Source organism: Gigantopelta aegis, chromosome 4, assembly GCF_016097555.1.
Source record: "Gigantopelta aegis isolate Gae_Host chromosome 4, Gae_host_genome, whole genome shotgun sequence".
Classification (NCBI taxonomy): Eukaryota; Metazoa; Mollusca; class Gastropoda; order Neomphalida; family Peltospiridae; genus Gigantopelta; species Gigantopelta aegis.
The window spans coordinates 18,818,948-18,840,696 of NC_054702.1; the positions used below are offsets into that span (position 1 = coordinate 18,818,948).

Below are 21,749 nucleotides of genomic sequence, written 5' to 3' on the forward strand. Positions count from 1 at the left end.
TATAGATATATGTACACATAATATAGTTCCTTTAATTTTGTATGAAACTCAAGTCACGTCATCAATTTTAAATCAGACAGTTCAGATTTATATTTGGTATCATAGTGTCATTTTCCTACTCGATATCAAGTTTTATTCTTTACAAACACCACCAAGGCACGGGATATAATCATGGGAACTTTGAGTAAACTGAAGACTCGTTGACTAATCTGTGCTAATTTACTCATCTATAATACTGGTATACCAAAACAATATAACATTTTAAAAGTGTTTAATAGAAGACGTAACATACATCACGATTATGAATTTGTCATTTGAATATTCAATACAGTAGGCCTACTGTACGTATCGTAGTTCGAGTGTCCTCTAACCCTCCCCTGTTTATATGTTGTTGTATTTATATGTTGTTGTTAATAACACAACATATAAACAGGGGAGGCCTAGAGGACACCCGAGCTATACGTATCTCTGCACACGACTAATTCCAAATTCATTATGATATAATTGACAGGCGTGTGAGCAGAGGGAGGGTATTTGGGGGTCAAACCTTTCCCAGCTCAAGAAAAAAAGAAGATATATATATATATACTTTGCGTTGGTTGTTTTTGTTTGGTTTATTTTTGGTTTTATGCGTTTGAGGGTTTTGTTTTGTGCGTACGTGCGCGCGCGCGCGCGCGTGTGTGTGTGTGTGTGTGTGTGTGGTGTGTGTGTGTGAACTAATAGGTATTAGAAGCGACATAAATGAAATAATTCTAAACATAATACTTATTTAAATCATTACAATTATATTATTATATCAGTAACATTATATGAAGCAAGTTACAAATCCATATGTAGTTCTTACCTAGATCAGCCGAGATAACACATAACACTTTTCAAAACCACACGGGTTACTAGCGGATACCAATACCTCGTGGTAAATTGTTACTGACATTCTTGACCTGACTTTAAAAACTAATTGGCACTGAACTATTGGAGCATATCTAAACGGCACAGGCCCCCCTTCAGGGTTATTGCTAATAAACCCAAACAAAACATTCTTGTGGATAAGGTGTCATAAGGTACGTGTCACGACACGCCGTACCCTGCAGAGAAACAAAATTACACAAATAAAAATGCATATGCTGTGTCTCTGTCTGTCTGTCTGTCTATCTCTGGTTTTTCCCCTCATCATATCCCTATCTCTCTGTCTCTCTCTGTCTCTGTCTGTCTGTCTCTCTCTCTCTCTCTCTCTCTCTCTCTCTCTCTCTCTCTCTCTCTCTCTCTCTGTCTCTGTCTCTGTGTGTGTGTGTGTGTGTGTGTGTGTGTGTGTGTGTGCGCGCGCGCGCGTGTGTGTCAGTCTGTGCGTGTGTGACTAATACTCATGTGTTGAATAAATGTTTATTTTTAATTCTCGCTGTCTCTGTCTTTCTTGGATCTTTCTTCCTCTCTTCCCTTGTTAATTGTGTCTCTCATTGTCTTGTTAACTGTGTCTCTCGTTGTCTTGTTAACTGTGTCTCTCATTGTCTTGTTAACTGCGTCTCTCGTTGTCTTGTTAACTGTGTCTCTCATTATTTTGTTAACTGTGTCTCTCATTGTCTTGTTAACTGAGTCTCTCATTGTCTTGTTAACTGCGTCTTTCATTGTCTGGTTAACTGTGTCTCTCATTGTATTGTTAACTGTGTCTCTCATTGTCTGGTAACTGTGCCTCTCATTGTCTGTTAACTGTGCCTCTCATTGTCTTGTTAACTGTGTCTCTCATTGTCTTGTTAACTGTGTCTCTCATTGTCTGGATAACTGTGCCTCTCGTTGTCTTGTTAACTGTGTCTCTCATTATCGTGTTAACTGTGTCTCTCATTGTCTTGCTAACTGTGTCTCTCACTGTCTGGTTAACTGTGCCTCTCGTTGTCTTGTTAACTGTGTCTCTCATTATCGTGTTAACTGTGTCTCTCATTGTCTGGTTAACTGTGACTCTCATTGTCTTGTTAACTGTGTCTCTCATTGTCTCTCATTGTCTGGTTAACTGTGCCTTTCGTTGTCTTGTTAACTGTGTCTCTCATTATCTTGTTAACTGTGTCTCTCATTGTCTGGTTAACTGTGTCTCTCATTGTCTTGTTAACTGTGTCTCTCATTATCTGGTTAACTGTGCCTCTCATTGTCTTGTTAACTGTGCCTCTCATTGTCTTGTTAACTGTTTCTCTCATTGTCTGGTTAACTGTGTCTCTCATTGTCTGGTTAACTGTGCCTCTCATTGTCTTGTTAACTGTGTCTCATTGTCTTGTTAACTGTGTCTCTCATTGTCTGGTTAACTGTGTCTCTCATTGTCTGGTTAACTGTGCCTCTCGTTGTCTGGTTAACTGTGTCGCTCATTGTCTGGTTAACTGTGTCTCTCGTTGTCTGGTTAACTGTGCCTCTTGTTGTCTTGTTAACTGTGTCTCTCATTGTCTGGTTAACTGTGTCTCTCATTGTCTGGTTAACTGTGTCTCTCATTGTCTTGTTAACTGTGTCTCTCATTGTTTGGTTAACTGTGCGTCTCATTGTCTTGTTAACTGTGTCTCTCATTGTCTGGTTAACTGTGACTCTCATTGTCTGGTTAACTGTGCCTCTCATTGTCTTGTTAACTGTGTCTCTCATTGTCTTGTTAACTGCGTTTCTTTGTGACTGTCTGCCTACTGTCTCTTTCTATTTCCCTAGATATAGACAATTTGTGTAAAGACTTTGGGAATTATTTTATTTCCAAAGTGAGAGCGAGGGGTATAAAGCCATTGCCAAACAAGTTTCATAAATTTCGTATGGCACTCCTGTAAATGTGATCATTTATTTATTATCCAAAAAATATGATTTCGGACAAACGTTAAATACGATTTTAATAGCTTCACAATCGGCGTTAGTAAGATTACAGTGACGTTGAATGATGTCAATTTGACACTGCGACTGGCGTAAGCTTGCAGCTTCCTCAAGTTCAGCCAGCGAGCGTTTCTCTAACGTTCGCGGACTATTTGATTAGTTCCCGACGTGGTCATTTGGTTTATCGTAAGTCTAGCAGACATTTTTCTGCCTAGCTAACGTTTTGCTAACGTTCGCGAAATATTTGATTGGTTCACCGTGAAGCGCATAAACCAGTACAGGGGACGTTTTTCTTATCTGCCTGGCTGAACTCATCCCTGCTATAGTGACTTGCGACGTCAGTAGTGTACCATAAAAATACGGCATTTATGTAACCGTTTATTGTAGACCATATGGGTATATATATATATACTCTTCAAAAGAAGAAACGCAAAACCACATTGTCGTAAAATTTGGAGAATTGATTTAATTATTGAATGGTGAGTCCGATAATTACCAAATGTTGCAGGATTGTTCACAATTCACTCTAGTCCATTGTGAGTAAGTGATAGGACACACCACCAAGGTCAAGGTCATCTGGAGTCAATACCGGGTGTGGCCTCCGCGTGTGTTGACAACTGCCTGGCACCGCCTGCCCATTGAAGCAACCAGAGTACGGATGACGTCCCGGGGGATGGTGGCCCACTCGGCCTGCAAGGCTGCTGCCAGCTCGGGCAGGGTCTGGGGCTGTGGTTGTCGCTGTCGGAGGCGTCGGTCCAACTCGTTGTTGTTCTGTAGGAAAGCCGTTGTGAGACGTGCTGTGTGAGGCCTGGCGTTGTCATGTTGGAACACTGCGTTGGCGTTGGCCATAACTGGAACGATGTGTGGCCGGAGGATCTGGTCAATGTAGCCCTGTGCATTCAGGTTGCCCTGCACGTGGACCAGGTCAGTTCTGCCAGTGTGTGAGATGGCTGCCCACACCATGACACTACCCCCGCCGAATCTGTCCACTTCCTGCACGCAGTTTGCCGCATAACGTTCACCACGACGCCTATACACGCAACATCTTCCATCATGACGTCGGAGCAGAAATCGGGACTCGTCACTGAACCACACCTGTCTCCATCGCAGTTGAGGCCATTGTCGATGAATCTGGCACCACTGCAGTCGGAGTCGACGGTGTTGTGGTGTTAAGATGACACCTCGAACTGGACGTCTGGCACGAATTCCTACCTCACGTAGGCGGTTCCGTACGGTCTGGTCGGATATTCTGCGCAAACCTGGTATTGCTGCGGCTGTGGAGGTGGCAGTAGTCAATCGTTCCCGAAGGTGGCGTACCCGGATGTAGCGGTCCTGCCCGGGGGTAGTGACCCGTGGTCGACCGGATCTAGGGAGGTCACGTGTTGATCCATGTTGCTGGTAACGGTCCCACAGTCTGGAGATGGTGCTTGGGGACACATGGAATGCCCTGGCAACGGCCGTTCTGGATTCGCCTGCGTCTAGTCGGCCGATGGCATTGTTTCTCTGCGGTTTACTGAGACGTGGCATGTCCTGGATTGTCAACTGTCGGCCAGATACAGAGGCCAGGCAAGCGAACACCCTGCACTTTTATACTGTCGGTGTTCATGTTGCACGTGCAGACAACGCACGTGCAGTGGTGACATGGTTTGCACGTGGCTGCGTTTTTGCGAATATTCACATTTTGGAACTTTATTGTATAGTAGCTGCGTTTTATCGAATGTAACCGTGGGAATGTGTTTGGGACATGCAATGACCTTATATTCACAAAGCATGAACCGGTAGGAAACATAAAATCGGAGTTATAACCCATTTGTACCCTTTTGCGTTTCTTTTTTTGAAGAGTATATAATGCATGTTAGTATATGCATACCTGGCAATATTGCATGTATCTATTAAACATTGTACTCCCCCCCCCCCAAAAAAAAAACACAAAAAAAACACACACACACAAAAAAACCACAATCTGTCACCGAAAAGAGTAGATTACATGGCGCCAGAAGTGTGGGTTTTTTCCATTTTCTAGACAAAGTGTCTTTCTGACCGTATTTGAAACGTAACGGGTACTATACGTGCAGGTATGTCATTAAACACATGCATATATACATAGAGGTTATAATTACTATAGTGTTTTTCGGTATTTTCAATATCATATATTAGGAATAAAAATTGCCTAATATATGATATTGACGATACATACCAAAACACACGAGGGTAATAATCTCTTTAACATATAATCTCAAGCTTGATACAACGTGTTTTTGTAAACTGTGTACGCAACTTTAATTCCAGTCAGCCATTTCCCGATATTCAAATGACGTAAGAATATGTGACGCGGTGTCTTTTTGAATGAAAATAACGTCAAATTCGAATGATATCATTTTGAATCTCCTTACATAAAAATAAACTAGTGTTTAACGTCTTTTGTTTTGTGAACGCTGGACAGCTTTCAATGTAAAGTTGCTGTTGTTTGGTGACTATGAATGAATACGTCAATTATGAAGTGTCACCCTAGTACGTTTGCTTAAATGTCAATAAACCCAATACCGTGACCTCGATTAATTTACATCTAATTTGCAAAGTTATCAAATTCTTAAAGTATGTGATTTGAAAAATATCACATACTTTGATTGCACTTGAAATGTAAGATATTATATGAAGTGTCATGTTTGCTTAAATGTCAATAAACCTAGTACCGTGACCTCGATTAATTTACATCTAATTTGCAAAGTTATCAAATTCTTAAAGTATGTGTTTTGAAAAATATCACATACTTTGATTGCACTGGAAATGTCTACTAAATCTACTAAATATCTACTATATCTACTAAATACGATGCATCACTGACCAAAATGATGGCTGATGCGTGCTTTTTTGTATCTCTTTGGTGAAACTCTAGCACACTTATTTGTTTTCATAGTTTTAGATGAAATGGAAGACCTGACAACTGTGGTGGCAGTACTCATGACGGGTGCCACATGTGTGGCAGGATATGCTCATCTTTCGCGAACACCAGATATTATCACTGTTATGACAAGGATTCATAAGTGCCTGTCATCACAGCTGTACTTATCCTAATGAACTCCGTCCGATGCTACTTTTAATTTCGTAAACTATTCTTGGAGTGGCAGTCCTCTTTGTGGCGATGCAAGAATGATTAAATCTCCATTAAAGGTTCTCCTCGTGAGTGGCTGTCCTCCTACAGATGAGGCACTAGATAGAGATTGATGGAATCGTCCACTAGTTTGCCAAATAATTCGACTGTATTGTGCGGAGATACAGCCCTGATCGTATGTTAGGTTTTGTCGTTCAGATTTTAGTCGGAAACATGTTCCAGTAGCAGAAAACTCGGGACAGTGTCTTTAGTCTAGCCTATACACGCTAATTTTGTTACCATCGCGCACCATCCTTCGAAATTCTTTTACTCGCCATAAAAATCTATTATTCTCCATTTTAACACTAAAAAGCGGAGGGCTATTCCACAAGTTTGTTTTACAATATATATTATGTTATGTTATGTTATATTATATTATATATTGTAGTGTATATTTTATTTTAAAAAACAGAAACAAAAACATGAAAATAAACACAACAAAACGGATCAATGTTCACTTTCAAAACTAGTAAGAAATGAATGCAAAGCAATGTAATGTATGTGTGTGTGTCTATCTCTCTCTCTCTCTCTCTCTCTCTCTCTCTCTCTCTCTCTCTCTCTCTCTCTCTCTCTCTCTCTCTCTGTATGTGATTGTGTGTGTTTGTTTGTTTGTGTGTGTGTGTGTGTGTGTATGTGTGTGTGTGTGTGTGTGTGTGTGTGTGTGTGTGTGTGTGTGTGTGTAGACTAAACAATTTATTACTAGTATTTTTTAAGGTTAACGTAAGTATATACTGAATGAATGAATGAATGAATGAATGTTTAACGACACCCCAGCACGAAAAATACATCGGCTATTGTATACATGCAGGGTTTTTGCCACGAACAGTATGAAGAGTAAATTTGCGTACCCAAATATCGTGGAAATTAATGAATACCTTTTTCAATTTTGTAGAAAGATCATATAAAGAGAACTGCTGTATTACATATTTTTAATCACGATTCCAGTTTGGGAAGTACTAGTTTTTCTAATGTTTGATAACACATGGTTGTTTACACATATACATGTGTTAACAATTTCAAGACATACGACTGGCTGCTCCTAGGTGATGACCAGGTCACCACTGCCATACATCCAATGAAAAACTATACGATGGAATTAGATTGCTTAAAACCTGGGGTTTTTTTTTTTTAGCATATGTAAGAAATAGAATAATACATTCCTGTCCGATAGATACCATTTATTTCACATCTCGTTGTTTAAAAACGTATGAAACTCGCTTTCGCTCGTTAGGTACATTTTAAAACAACTCGCTGTGAGATAAATGGTATCTAATGCCCACTCATGTATTATTCTCTATATCCTTCCTTTATATCTTTATTTAGACTATATTTTATTTCCACTTTGTAATTTCTCTATTTCATTCTTGTATCAATATGTTTTATTATTTTCAGATTACGATTATGTAATGTCTGTTTGCTATATGTAACATGTACGGTAATGAACTCGGAGCCCCATCCCTGACATTACCATAACACATTTCTGGAGCAACAAACTTTTTCTGTTTTTTTAAAAGAAGGGGGAAAAAAGAGAACTGCTGTTTAAAAAATGTGTTACACGCCCGTTGGTGAGAACATAATTCGATAACATATACTTGTTAACACATGTACGTTTGTTAACAATTTCAAGACATACGACTGGCTGCTCCTAGGTGATGACCAGGTCACCAATGTCATACTTCCAATGAAAAAACAACACGATCAAAATCGTTAACCAAACAAATTTTGTCTGTGACGCTACGTTAGCCACAAGCGAAAGGGCTGTAAATAACTTTTAGTCGAAAAAAGATGTTAAAATTTGCTTAAAACCTGTTTTTTTAAGGATATGTAAGAAATAGAATACTACATTCGTGTCCGTTAGATACCATTTATCTTACAACGAGTTGTTTTAAAATGTATCTAACGAGCGAAAGCGAGTTGGATACTTTTTAAAACAGACAGACCGACATAAAGATCAATCAAGCAAGCAATTAATATCTAGTTGCCACTGACTTGCTAGTCAATATTTTGCTCATGTGAATAGTTTATGTAAGACGTTGACGTAAATTAATTGAGGTCTCCGTCTACGGGTGACTAACGGATTTCCTACATTGATAATCTACTCGTGTTACATGTGTACACAATGCAGTTTACGATTTGCATACATTAATGAGGCTTACGTGTTAAATCCACTTCTAATTGAAATACTACTTGAAACTGTAGTACAACATCGTCAAAAATCGGAGGTTGGTTTATGGGGTCAACACACATCGTCCTACTGTTAGCGGCAAAATGCATTACCAACCGTGTGTGTCCCTATTGTCTCACGCGCGTATGTTGTTGGTTTTGGGGGGGTTTTGTTTTGTTTTTACCTATGGGAGTCCAACCACAGCGAGCTCCATTTAGACAAGGTTCCAGTAAAGAGCTAACTTTCTATCAACTAAGTCAAATCAACCCATTTATCCATTTTCAATTTCGATTAACCGCTCCAAATTATGCGTCAAATTTACCTTCACAAAATTACGCGACCTTTTCCTTTTTGGACGTAATCATATGGGACATTTGCAAATTCAATAGCAACAAAACCAAACATCGCCCGCTACAGACCTTGGATAGGCTGCGTGTGCTCCCTTGCACATGCCAGTACTGGCGACCCTATCTCCACCCCCTCTCCCAAACCCTTTCCTGTCCTGGACGGAGGAGCCAGCTGAAGTCGACACCTGCGCCCATGGCAGACGTGCGCTACAACAGTTTGCTCTGAATCTGCACGTTAGACCAGCTGTTATTTTTGCTACAGGCCCCGCGGATCATTAAACTAGCTCTGCTGATCTGAACTGTTGGATTTTTTTCAATGGATTTTAAGATTTTCTTTTATTTGTTTTGGATTATCTGTTTTAAAAATTTCATTTTATTTGTTTTGGATTACCAATTGAAATATTGTTGTTACATATAGGCTACACATACACATGTATATCACAAATATACTAAACTCCAATAAAACACACTACTTAATGTTTTATTGTTATTGCTGTCGCATGTGCGATATTGCTATAGAATAGGCCCTACGTAATAACTCTAACCTTTATATACAATTTTAGGTTATTTAATGCCTACAAGAATATATCTAATTATAAACAATCAGTTAAATGAAATATTAAAATCTGATTGGCACGTTTTCATGAAGGTTCGGTATATTTGTTAATCGAATCCTCATGAGTTTATATATTGTGTATGAATATATGCTGTGCTGATAAGCTTGTAGCTTACAGCAATAAATTAATTGAATTGATTAAAACAAACACCCGTCTTTATTCTCTTAATTTAGTAGTCTGAGTGAACAAGCTTCGCAGCAGCATGATATACTGGTACTATATGAATTAGTTGAGTTTTACTACAATGAATACAGGTTGCGTCAATTAGCCTTTGTTCAGGACAAGGCAGCATAAGATATATTATTAATGATAAAGATATATAAAGATATATAAAGATTATAAAGATATATATAGATTAATGTTCTAGTTACTACACACGCGCGCGAACAGACAGACACACACACACACACAGAGACACAGAGACACAGACACACAGAGAGACACACACGCACACGCATTCCGTACACACTAAATCAACATTCCAACTGGTTCATGCCCCCTCCCATCTGCTGGCCAACAGATCAAAGCCTGAATCCGTCTCTGAAAATAAACTGGCCGCTGCATTATTACTCATAAATCTGCATTAAAACTTAAACCGATTTATAACTATAGCTATGAATCCGATTTGTTATAATTATAAACCAATTTGTATCCGTTGATAAATCTGAGCAAAGCCAATGGCATCGCGTGTCCCTATATGACCTTTTATTCGGCCAATGAAAACACTGCTGACAGGACTCATAACAGGTCTGTTAACGGAGACAAGATTTAATATTTGCATGCATATATATCATGCAACAAACGTAATCCAAGATGTTGGACAGTTCCATAAAACTCACCATTTTGGGGCAAAAATACTTAACAAGTGTCAGTATTGGTTATGACAACAACCTAACGTTTAAAATATTTTTTTTTTTTTTTTGTTCATTAAATTCACAACAGCAACAACAAATTCTGAGCAGCAATAACAAAAAAACCTGCTCACGATAGGTTTTGTGTAGCTGTTTGGCAGATCATGACTATTGTTATCATACTGTGTGTGTGTGTGTGTGTGTGTCTCTCTCTCTCTCTCTCTCTCTCTCTCTCTCTCTCTCTCTCTCTCTCTCTCTCTCTCTCTCTCTCTCTCTCTCTCTCTCTCTGTGTGTGTATGCGCGCGCGCGCGTACATGTGTGTATGTGTATTTATGTATGTGTGACATATGAATGCAGATATGAGTGCTAAATCTCTGTTGTTTATTGTTATAGCTAGTTCGTAAGTTTGCTTTTCTCTTTTTTAAATGGTAATCTGTCCCCTTAACCAGTGTAAACATACAATGGTTGCAATAAAGATTGTATTGTATTGTATTGTATTGTATTGTATTGTATTGTATTGTATTGTATTGCATTGTGCATTGCATTGCATTGCATTGCATTGTATTGCATTGCATTGCATTGCATTGCATTGCATTGCATTGTATTGTATTGCATTGCATTGCATTGTATTGTATGATTTTGGATAAAAGTTCATTGGTATCCCCTTCATATCTCGAGGAACACCTGTAGCTAAGAAACAAATACAAAACGGTTATTTTTGGACGGCTTAAAATATTAATACGGTTAACAGGTCTATTTCTGACATAAATATTAATTGGCATGGTACGTTTTGTACCGAGCTGACTTCACTTCTAGTACCAGGAGTGGTTTTAATACATCGCAGTAAGCACTAAATCCTGAACTTTAAAAATGCTTATTAGTCATGCAATAATCCATATTCGTCACAGGTTTAGATACTAAGTCGCGCGTTTCGTGACACCATTTGTTGTGTGTTGAAAAGCCCAGACTACGGAACCCTGACCTTTTTACGTTTGATAAAGACGGTTAGTGCGACCAACCTTTACTTTTTCAAACACTAAAATGCTTCACAAAACACGTCTTGGTGTTTCTATCAAGCCAGTGGATTACTAATTCGGATTAAAATGAACAGCAAAATACAGTCAAGCGTCTCTCTATATCGGATGGCCCCATAAAATGATAACCCTACTGAATATAGAATTGGCTACAAAATATGGGGACTAATTTTAATATTTCACACTCCTTACTATAAGAAGATAGGTTAAATATTGTTAAAATAGCAATATATCTAACTGTCAATAAAATGCAAATGGTAAAACAATGAATCTAAGCCAATTAATTATTCACTGATGTTAAAGAACAATTAAACCCCTCTCTCAGGGGCGGATCTAGGCTTTTGTAAGGGGGTGTCATACAATTTAAAAAGTGCAATTGGCGACTTAGCTCAGAACAGGGGAGATAATAAAACAGGTGGCGCGTCACTCGTCAGGGTCCAACAAACTAGGACAATAGCTGTATTATTTCATTGCTTTGTCATTCTTTGTTATATCACGATCATAAGGGACCGAAACCTTATCGGCTCTGTACAGGACGGTCTATAGTATACGCTGCAGTGAACGGTTACCAGTTGACGTTTGTCTATACGTTTGTCTATACGTGTACTGAGATATGGGGGGGGGGGGGGGGGGGGGGGGGGGGGGGGTGCGGAGTCAATAATAATAAAGAAAATATATGTATATTGTGGATAATAGTATTAAAAATATATATAATGATGACGGCTCTGTACAGTACGTTCCTACACAAGGCGGTGTAGTATTTTATATACTTAGATATGGTGGAAAACACATTAACAGTAAAGGGAATAAATATATATTTTGTATCGTTCCTACACAGGGCGGTCTAGTATTTTATATACTTAGATATGGTGGAAAACACATTAACAGTAAAGGGAATAAATATATATTTTGTATATAAAGAAAATATATGTATATTTTGGATAATACTCGGAAAAAAAAGAATATATATTTAACATGTGCGTGTGCGAGTATTAAAAAATATATATAGTTATGAAGTTCCTACACAGCACGGTTCTGCACATGACGGTCTATAGTATACACTGCAGTGAATGGTTACCAGTTGACGTTTGTCTACACGTGTACTGAGATATGAGGGGGGAAATCAGTAATAATAAAGAACATATATGTATATTGTGGATAATAATCAATAAAATATATATGAAAAGCCGGGTTTGTTTTTATATATCGTCAACGTCCCTAACTGCGTTATGCTTCAAATTCCGTTCACTTTGTTTTCTCGTGCACGGTTCGCACAATCAACATCCGATTTGTTGTCATCGGCATGTCGTTCATGTATACGGTTTTTCTTCACAGTTCAGGAACACTTTTATAAACAATAAAGTTAAGAAAAGTAAGTATCTAAATACAAAACTTTACAAACCCCTAAAACCATTAATTTTACTAAGTCGTTTTTGTTTTTCCTTAAAATTACCGATATGGGGTCCACATGACTCGTAGAAATTGACTTAAAATGGAGAAAGATGAATTAACATTCGGTGCGTGTCACATGACCTCACACGTGCCAGATCAACAAGGCCAAAGAATTTAATTTTTATGATTTTTAGGACCTCTGTTGTTAGAATTTGTTTTCAATTATTATATTCGATCTGCAAAAGGTATGCTACATTTGTGTGCCTCTATTGTAGTGAATAGTATTCATAATCCATTCATAACAGTTGTAAATAATTTTGAGTATATAAATTTTGTTAATTTAGAATCAATTCATTAAAAAAAATTATATTTTACAAAATATGCGCAGGTATGGACATAATGCCTGTCAGTATTGACATCAAGTGTGAGCGATGTGTTGATAAAACGCGGACATTTTTCCTTTAAAACAATTGAATAAATTAAGTGTTCGGCAACTGTACCTAATTAAGAAACATATATTTTTTCATGTAGTTGTCTTAAAAATGGAAAATGATGAACTACACATGCGCATTACGATACTTTTTGCAAACGCATGCGCCTGAACGCAGTTAAAAACGTCGCACTTTTTCCCGTTTACTGTAGGGTGTTTCACTTTTGTTTACTAGAATGGATTTGTTTCACATCCAAATTGTTGATTATTTTACGTTAAATGATTAAAATCTATTTTGTTACACGTATCGTAGCTGAAAAATGTAGAATAATATTTCCGTAAATATCGTATTCGTGTTTTTGTTGTTAGGTGAACGCAGTTTGGGTCGTCGATGGTATAACGTGTGGGTGTGTAGTATTAAAAATTTTTTTATATATATAGTGATGACGGCTCTATACAGGACGTTCCTACACAGGGCGGTCTAGTATTTTATATACTTAGATATGGTGGAAAAGACATTAACAGTAAAGGTAATAAATATATATTTTGTATAATACTCAATGCGTTCGTGTTGACACTGTATAAAAACGTGTGCATGGGTACACTTTGCCGCATAAAAACTCAACTTTGCCACCCAAAATTTGTTTATGTACTTTTCCTAATTAGATAGACAATAAGAAAAATGCAACAAAACACATTCTGATATTTAAAATACTACTTTACTGTTAAAACAAACTGATACGTAATTTCAAGTCATTCAGTTGGTCGCTTATAACCTGAAGCCAGTCAGAGACAAACCAGGTTTCTGGGACCCTGTCGATCGTCGCGCCATCTGGAATAGAGTTATCTCCACCTGTTTCAGCTAAGACGCCCATTAGAATTGGTGAAAAGGCAAATGATCCGAGCTATATCTGTAAGGGGTTTTGGGGCATGCTCCCTGGAAATTCTTAAAATAAGGATGCTCAGAGTTTTCAGGGCAAGTTAGTGTTGTATGCTATGGATGATGATTTCTTTTTAAATGTTATTAAAAAGGTCACTTCAAACGGGCGGGAGGGAGGGGGGTCACGAGATCACTGTGACCCCCCCCCCCTGGAACCGCCAGTGTCTCCACATCTACCTGTCTAAATAAAACACGTTATGTAAGTCAAGTTTGTTGATTATCACAGGTATTACAGATGAAACTATATGACGACCACCTCATCATAATGAACAATGAGGGTAGAACAATGACGCTAGTGTATAGTAACGACTAATATTAACATGTATCCTTCAATCACTATATACATGTATACTGGCAAAATATGATGACCAACAATTCAGCGTTTTAAGAAGGAACTACTAGTTATGATCAGCAAAGGAATGTTGTATTGTTCAAAGTTATTTATTCTTTTATTTCATTTTTATAAACCGCTTCGAAGACAATTTTTATTTTATAAATATAAGGACTATTTTGTTTTGGTGTATAGATATTGTAGGCGACCAGGCATTCAAAACGTGTGAATCATTTCTTCTTCTTTTTTTCATATTATGTAAGATGGAAGGAAAAATTAAATAACTGGTTACTGTCTTAAGATATCGGTTTTATCTTGCTCAGGTCGAATGGCGAATGCCGCGATTCTAAGCTTTAAAGGATAAAGCCGATATCCTTAAGACAGTAACCAGTTATTCTGCATATGAACCTAACTAAAACCCTCCCCAAACAGAACACACTGGGAATAACAATCGGACAAGTTGATTATTCATTGAATTATAACGAAATAAAGAAAAAGCAATAGGTGTTTCAATTTAGTCTTTGAGTCTTTTCCAAGCATGTAATAACATTTAATGACCTCTCTTTAACGACCAACTGTCAATAAAAAGCATCTTAAGTGGAACCATCAAGATAAGTTGCGTTCTGTGTTAAATACAGTCGAACCACCTTTCTATAATAACCTCCTTTCAATATAGAAACTATTATATTTTTATTTCCAAACACTGATCTATGATTGATATTATATATCACAGAAAAATGTATTTGTTGCAGATGTAGAAATAAAACTAGAACATCAAACCATTACAATATATATATACACGTGTATACACATGTATGTATATGTATGTGTATGTACACACACACGTGTGTGTGTGTGTGTGTGTGTGTGTGTGTGTGTGTGTGTACATATACGTATATATGTACGTTGTACATACAGTACACAAATACAGATTTGACATTGTGTCACGTTAAAAAAAAAATTCCAAAGGTGTCTTCGAACGCGGCCGTGGGATCGTTTTTGCAATAGTTTCTAATGAAAAATAAATAAATAAATAAAATAATAAAATAATATATATATATATAAAAATTAAAAATAAACAAAGAAAAAAACATACATATATATATACAAAACATTTAAACGCAAAAATATCCCACACAAAAAATCCATAAAACAAAGAAAATAAAAAGAACACCACCACCACCCGACAAACAATAAATAAACAGACCAAAAAACCCCACCAAAACCACCAAACTCAACAAGAAAAAGAATCCCTAACTCATACGTACATATGTATTATTGTGTATATCTTTCCGTGTACACTGTTTATAAGGAAACGACTACAAAGGGCTATTATCGTCAACTTACCTGGTTGAATGGCCGGACCCGCACAGCCACTTTAACGCTATCTCCACTTGAAGCTGGCATTTGGAAAATTTACTTTTAAAAAGAAAATGTATGAGAGAAAAATTATTGTCTTTTTGTTAAAGAGTAAAAGAGTATCCTTCCTTACGTACACATCGCCGTGTTATGACGAGACATGCAGAATCGATAATTCTCTGCAGAACCCGTTACGTGATAATAACCGGAGTGTTGAGTCAATAGCTGTCTGATTGAAAAGCCGCGACGAAGTGACCAATCGGCGCCCGTCATGCCATGTAAACTTAGGAGCGTGGTGTAACAAGTAAAGGTATGACATTGTAATCTTAGGGTACGGCGTATTGTTACCGATAAAGGAAACAGCGCCGTATCAGGTTTTGTTTCCAGTGTTTGTGGTTCCTAAACAGTAAATTATTTGTGTTAATAGTATTGAGAGTCTGTGACCGATATTTTCCAAATTAGTATTTCAACGAGAAAAAAAGAAAGAAAAAAAAAGTACATAAATAAATAAATAAATAATAATAATTTTTTTTTTTTTTTTTTTAATAATAATAATAATAATAATAATAATAATAATAATAATAAAAACACTAATATAAATACTAAATACTAATATAACTCCTCCATGACTTTGCCGATCCCTATCATGTAATAGATGTACGTAGCTGTTTTTCATTATTAGTATTTTGCGATGTTATTTCTTCTAATAAGATGTATAATATTTATTATGCATATGTGTGTGTAGTATACCCAAGCCACGTGGGTATATAACATGGATGTAAATGTGGCATTTCATGGAAATAAACTTTTGAAAAAAAAACCAATAATAAAAAAACAACAAAAAAACAACTAAAAAAACAAACAAACATCATATTTAAAAAAAAAATTGTAGTGTGAAGTGGGGTGGGGGTGGTGCGGGTTTGACCCCCGAATCACCCACCCCCTCGATAAAGTCAATTGCATTTAGGTAACTAGGTTGGTAAATAGGCAGGCAAGTAAGTGAACTAATAACATACATAAATAAGCTTGCAAAAACGTCTGGCAACGCATATATGGGTTCACCCGACTGTTTTCTGTCGTTTCCAAAGGGAACAAAAAAAGGTGTGACATACATTGTGGTGGTCAAACAATACTTGTAGTTAGGATTAACTTAAAGACCCAGAGGTTAGACAAATGCAATTAGTTGTGGCTGTTAGATTTAGAAATATCTGTTTTAGTGTGTCATAATCTTTCTTGGTATCAAATACTCCAGCTATAGACTAAGTGTGACAATTATCATGTTGTCAGCCGCTTAGCATTATTACCCAATTCACTTTTAGAGTTTTGAGACCCCCCCCCCCACCACAAAAAAAACCCCTAAAACAAAACAAAAAGAACCCAACAACTGATTTTTATGCAAACAAAAATTAATTCTTTAAATATTATTTTATCAAGATTGTTTAAAAAAATAATGTTTTTGTTTAATTTGTTCTTGTTCAAATAATTCCATGTGACCATAGTTTGATATATTATTATAATCATACATTATTCTCTAACCCCGAAAATTCGTGAGCTATTTTCGCCCAATGGTACAGCGCTCGTTCGATGCGCGGTCGGTCTGGGATCGAACCCCATCGGTGGGCCCATTGAGTTATTTCTCGTTCTAGCCAGTGCACCACGACTGGTATATCAAAGGCCGTGGTATGTACTACCTATAAAAGATCCCTTGCTGCTAATCAAAAAGAGTAGCGTGAAGTGGCGACAGCGGGTTTCCTCTCTCAATATATGTGTGGTCCTTAACCATATGTCCGACGCCATATAACCGTAAATAAAATGTGTTGAGTGCGTCGTTAAATAAAACATTTCTTTCTTTTCTATCGTGAGCTATAGTCTCTTTTTAACAGTATTAATAAATATAAATAGCCATTTAACATGCAACATCGTGACTAGCGTACTATATTGAATTTATGGTACTATGCGTAAAAGGTACGCAAGCTATAAAGAAAATTGATGTATCAAATAACGAATTCCACACAATAAAGGTTTGCGCTCATCGACGTGTCGTCAAATGGGACTGTTTACGTCCCAATTTCGCCTCCTCTTTATGTAAATTAGTTTACTGATGCAAAATACAACCACAACAACCCCACTGCATAATATTATAACATCATTTACTAATGGAAAATACAAACACAGCTATAGTTTAATGATATCACAATCTCACCTCACCGTATTATAACATCAATTACTAATGTAAAATTAAAAAATACAGTTTTAATAATGTCACAATCTCACTGTACAATATTATGACATCATTTACTAATGTAAAATACAAACACAACTAGTTTTAATGATCTCACAATCTCACCTCACCATATTATAACATAATTTACTAATGTAAAATAAAAAACACAACTAATTTTAATGATCTCACAATCTTACCTCACCATATTATAACATAATTTACTAATGTAAAATAAAAAACACAATTACAGTTTTAATACATTCACAATCTCACCGCACCATTATTAAAACATAATTTAATAATGTACACTACAGTTTTAATAGACTCAGGATCTCCACTCACCACTTTATAACACCATTTATATACTCAACACTCGATAAATTAATAATATAGTGAATAACAAAAGAAACGCAAATGTTAATTTAGTTTTGTTTAAGTTTTAAAATATTAATTTTGAAACGCATTAGTTTTTGTGTCTATTAAAATTATCAATGTCTCGTGAACATTTTAGGCCAATTTTGAAAATGTTTACCGAATTAAATGATTGTTGTTCAGTATATGTGACAACTATAGTTTATATAGCTGTTCCATAGTTTCAATAAAGTTAAACGCGTGTGCAGAGGGTGGGTTTCGGGGGGTCGAACTCCATCTCCTGCTCAAAGCAAATTTTCTTCTTTTTTCCATTATGTTTTCCAATGGAGTATGACTCGAATCCACAGAAACTCCGCTCGCAATAGCCTAGACACCCCCCCCCCCCCCCCCTCCCTCCTGTATAATTTCCTGCCCAGGCCATGAAAGCACTTTTGGGGACAAATTATATGGTTAAATATTTTCGAGTAATGTTATTTTGGGCAATTTAGCAGGTTAACTGCTATGTAATCATGTCGTTAAGGCACCGGCGTGACTGACAAGAAAAGAAAACGTCTCCTTTGTGACTGGTTCTTTTACTGAAGTGTACATACGTGACTGGTGCTGTAACAAAGCAGTACAAAACTGTATACACGTACAAAGAGACGAAGTAAACGTGAAATTCAATATGCTGAACATTATATTATCTTCAGCTTGTTAAGGAAACGAGTCTGTTGAAAGGCCATATATGATAGTGTATATAGACTAGATTTCTACACGGTGCAGAGCGGTGCACAAGTGATTGCAGTTGCCAAATACATATTATTTGCGATTTATATTTTTAGGTGGGGGGGGGGGGGGGGCGTAGGCCAGTGGTAAAGCGATCGCCTGATGCGCGGTCGATCTATGATCGATCCCCATATTGAGCTATTTCTTGTTCTAGCCAGTGCACCACGACTGGTATATTAAAAGCTGTGGTATGTGCTGTCCTGTCTGTGGGATGGTGCGTATAAAGATTCTTTGATACTAATGAAAAAATGAAGCGAGTTTCCTCTTGGACCATGTCAAAATGACCAAATGTTTGACATCCTAAATAATAAATCAATGTGCTCTTATGTTGTCGTTAAACAAAACAAATGTTACGATCCCGCCCCAAGGATGGCCTTAGTAATATGTGTGGGTGTGATAATTTTTGGTATGCTTCAATCAGTCAAATGATTGTTGAAGCTTACCATTCGTAGACACAACCTTTGACTTCGCTAGAGAGTTAAAGTTTGTTTTGTTTAACCACAAGAGCACATCGGCTATTGGATGTCAAAAATTAGGTCAGTGGCGGATCCAGAAAATCCATTTGGGGGGGGGGGGGGGGCAATGACATGAAGCGGAATGTCAATGGAACTTTGGGGGAGGTTTGGAGGGGATCGTAAAACTATGAAAATTAATATATAATAAAATTATTAGTCGCCCCCCCCCCCACCCCCCCCCCCCCCCACCCCCGATCCGCCTCTATAGGTAATTATGACTCGTAGTGGACAGAGGAAACATGTTACATTTTTTGCCATTAGCAGACAGGGATCTTTTATATGCACTTTCCTACAGACAAAAAAAACCCCCCCACATTCCACGGCCTTTGACCAGATGTGGTGCGCTGGTTGGAACGAGAGAGAAAACCCAAACAATTGAATGGATCCACCGAGGTGGTTCGATCCTGCGACACAAGCACCTGAGGCGAGCGCTCAACCGACTGAACTAAATCCCGTCCCAGAAAAACACATACTACGGCCTTTGACCAGTTGTGGTGCACTGGTTGGAACGAGAAAACCCCAATAAATTGAATGGATCCACCGAGGTGGTTCGATCCTGCGACACAAGCACCCGAGGCGAGCGCTCAACCGACTGAGCTAAATCCCGTCCCAAATCTAGAGAGTTGTATCCAAGACGTGTCACGTAATATAAGCATGAATTTCCCTTCTATGTGCTAACTGGAAAGTGCATTCTCTGAGATCACCTTTCCAAACAGAATAATAATGTGTTAGTTTAAACTCCATTCACAGAGAGATCGCGGGGGTTATCTGCATGTCAAGCGTCCCTGGTAACCACAGTGAAAAACCCAACCGTACATAATGGATTACTCTTGAGCAGTCGGAAAGCCTTTGTGTGCTTGCGTTAACCAACACGTGTATTTTACATACATATATTACCAGTGTCTATAGCATTGACTATACCAAACAAAATCCCATAGGCGACCACGTTAACGTTTGTGTTTAAAAACACTGTATGCAATATATCAACCAAACTATGACTCATAAATATCAGTACTACAACCCCTACCTCAAAGTATTAACTGACGAAAATGGTACCTTTCATGGCTCATTTTCGGTATAACCAGATGTTTCTACAACCCTAGTTTCTCACAAAACTTGAGTACTTTTTTTACAGGTACCCCATACATGTTCCAAGCACAAGGCTACTTGATACAGTGGCACTAGATGAAATGAAATTGCATACATTTTTAGCCCAGATGAAACTATTTTTTTTACAACCAACACACTCACATTTATAATCAATCACAGGACTTGTGGTGTTAACTTCTCTATCAAAAGTTCTCTGCACCTCCAACTTTGACCCAGCCTGAAAATATTTGGTTTAGTGTTACCAGTAACGCATATCGTATTACATTTGGATGAGATTTTATTTGCTGTCAGTATACTGATAAAGGATCGCAGCCAACTGGTAGCATTAAATTTTAAGGATGGGGCGGGTGGGGGAGGGGGAGGGGGTTTATTTGATTAGGACATGCATACAATAGCAGATTCGGGCGTGGGTCCACAGGGATCGAGGAGTTTGGACGCTTCCTTCTCACTTTGTTTATCCTTACCGTTCGGTTATTATGTGTTCAAGAGTTAAATGCGACACTTGATGTTGAGGGTACGATGGTGATGACCTTAATGTCAAAGCCATACTGTCTACTGAAATTAGCACCATAGATATTGATTTTGTTTACAGAGTACGAGTATGTTCACTGTGCAGGCGTAAAATTGAAGTTTGTTTTGTTTAACGACGCCACTAGAGCACCTAGATTAATTAATCATCGGCTATTGGATGTCAAACATTTGGTAATTCTGACACGTAGTCGTCAGAGGAAACCCGCTACATTTTTCTTAATGCAGCAAGGGATCTTTTATATGTACACTTTCTCACAGACAGGAAAGCACATAACACGGCCTTTGACCAGTTGTGGTGGACTGGTTGGAACGAGAAAAACCCAATCCGTTGAGTGGATCCACCGAGGTGGTTCGATCCTGTGAATTGAGCTGTGCAGGCGTAAATGCCGTACATAACGAATTGGAAAAGATGTTTTAAAATCGTTTTCAAATGGTTTATGAGAACATGTAAGAAATATAATAAAATTGTACTCTAGGGTTCGTTAGATACCATGTATGTTTAAGTTATAACTCGTTGTTTAACAACATATTCAATTGCAAGTTAACTCGTTGAGGCTCGTGAGACAGCTGACCGTTTAAAAACGGAAGTGCTTGATTACAGGAAGATTAAAAATAAACTCCTTTCCTCCTAAAAAGAAATCTGAAATTATCAATAAAACAAATAATGACAAGTAGTGATGTAATAACCAGTAGCGGATCCAGAAAATCCATTTAGGGGGCCCCCAATGGCATGTGGCCGAATGCCACAAACGTTTCCGGAAGAATTTCTCGGATTCTTCAACGTAAAAAT

The 21,749-nt window shown here is 37.6% G+C and overlaps 1 protein-coding gene across 1 annotated transcript in view; it reads right to left on the reverse strand.

Moving 5' to 3' along the window:
• Nucleotides 1-15,490, reverse strand: part of LOC121369730 (kinesin-like protein KIF28P) — a 68,641-nt gene extending 53,151 nt beyond the window's left edge. Inside the window, exon 1 of the mRNA XM_041494785.1 lies at nt 15,431-15,490. Coding sequence (XP_041350719.1) covers nt 15,431-15,490 — 60 coding nt within the window. The remainder of the gene's footprint in view (nt 1-15,430) is intronic.
• Nucleotides 15,491-21,749: the final 6,259 nt, after the last annotated feature.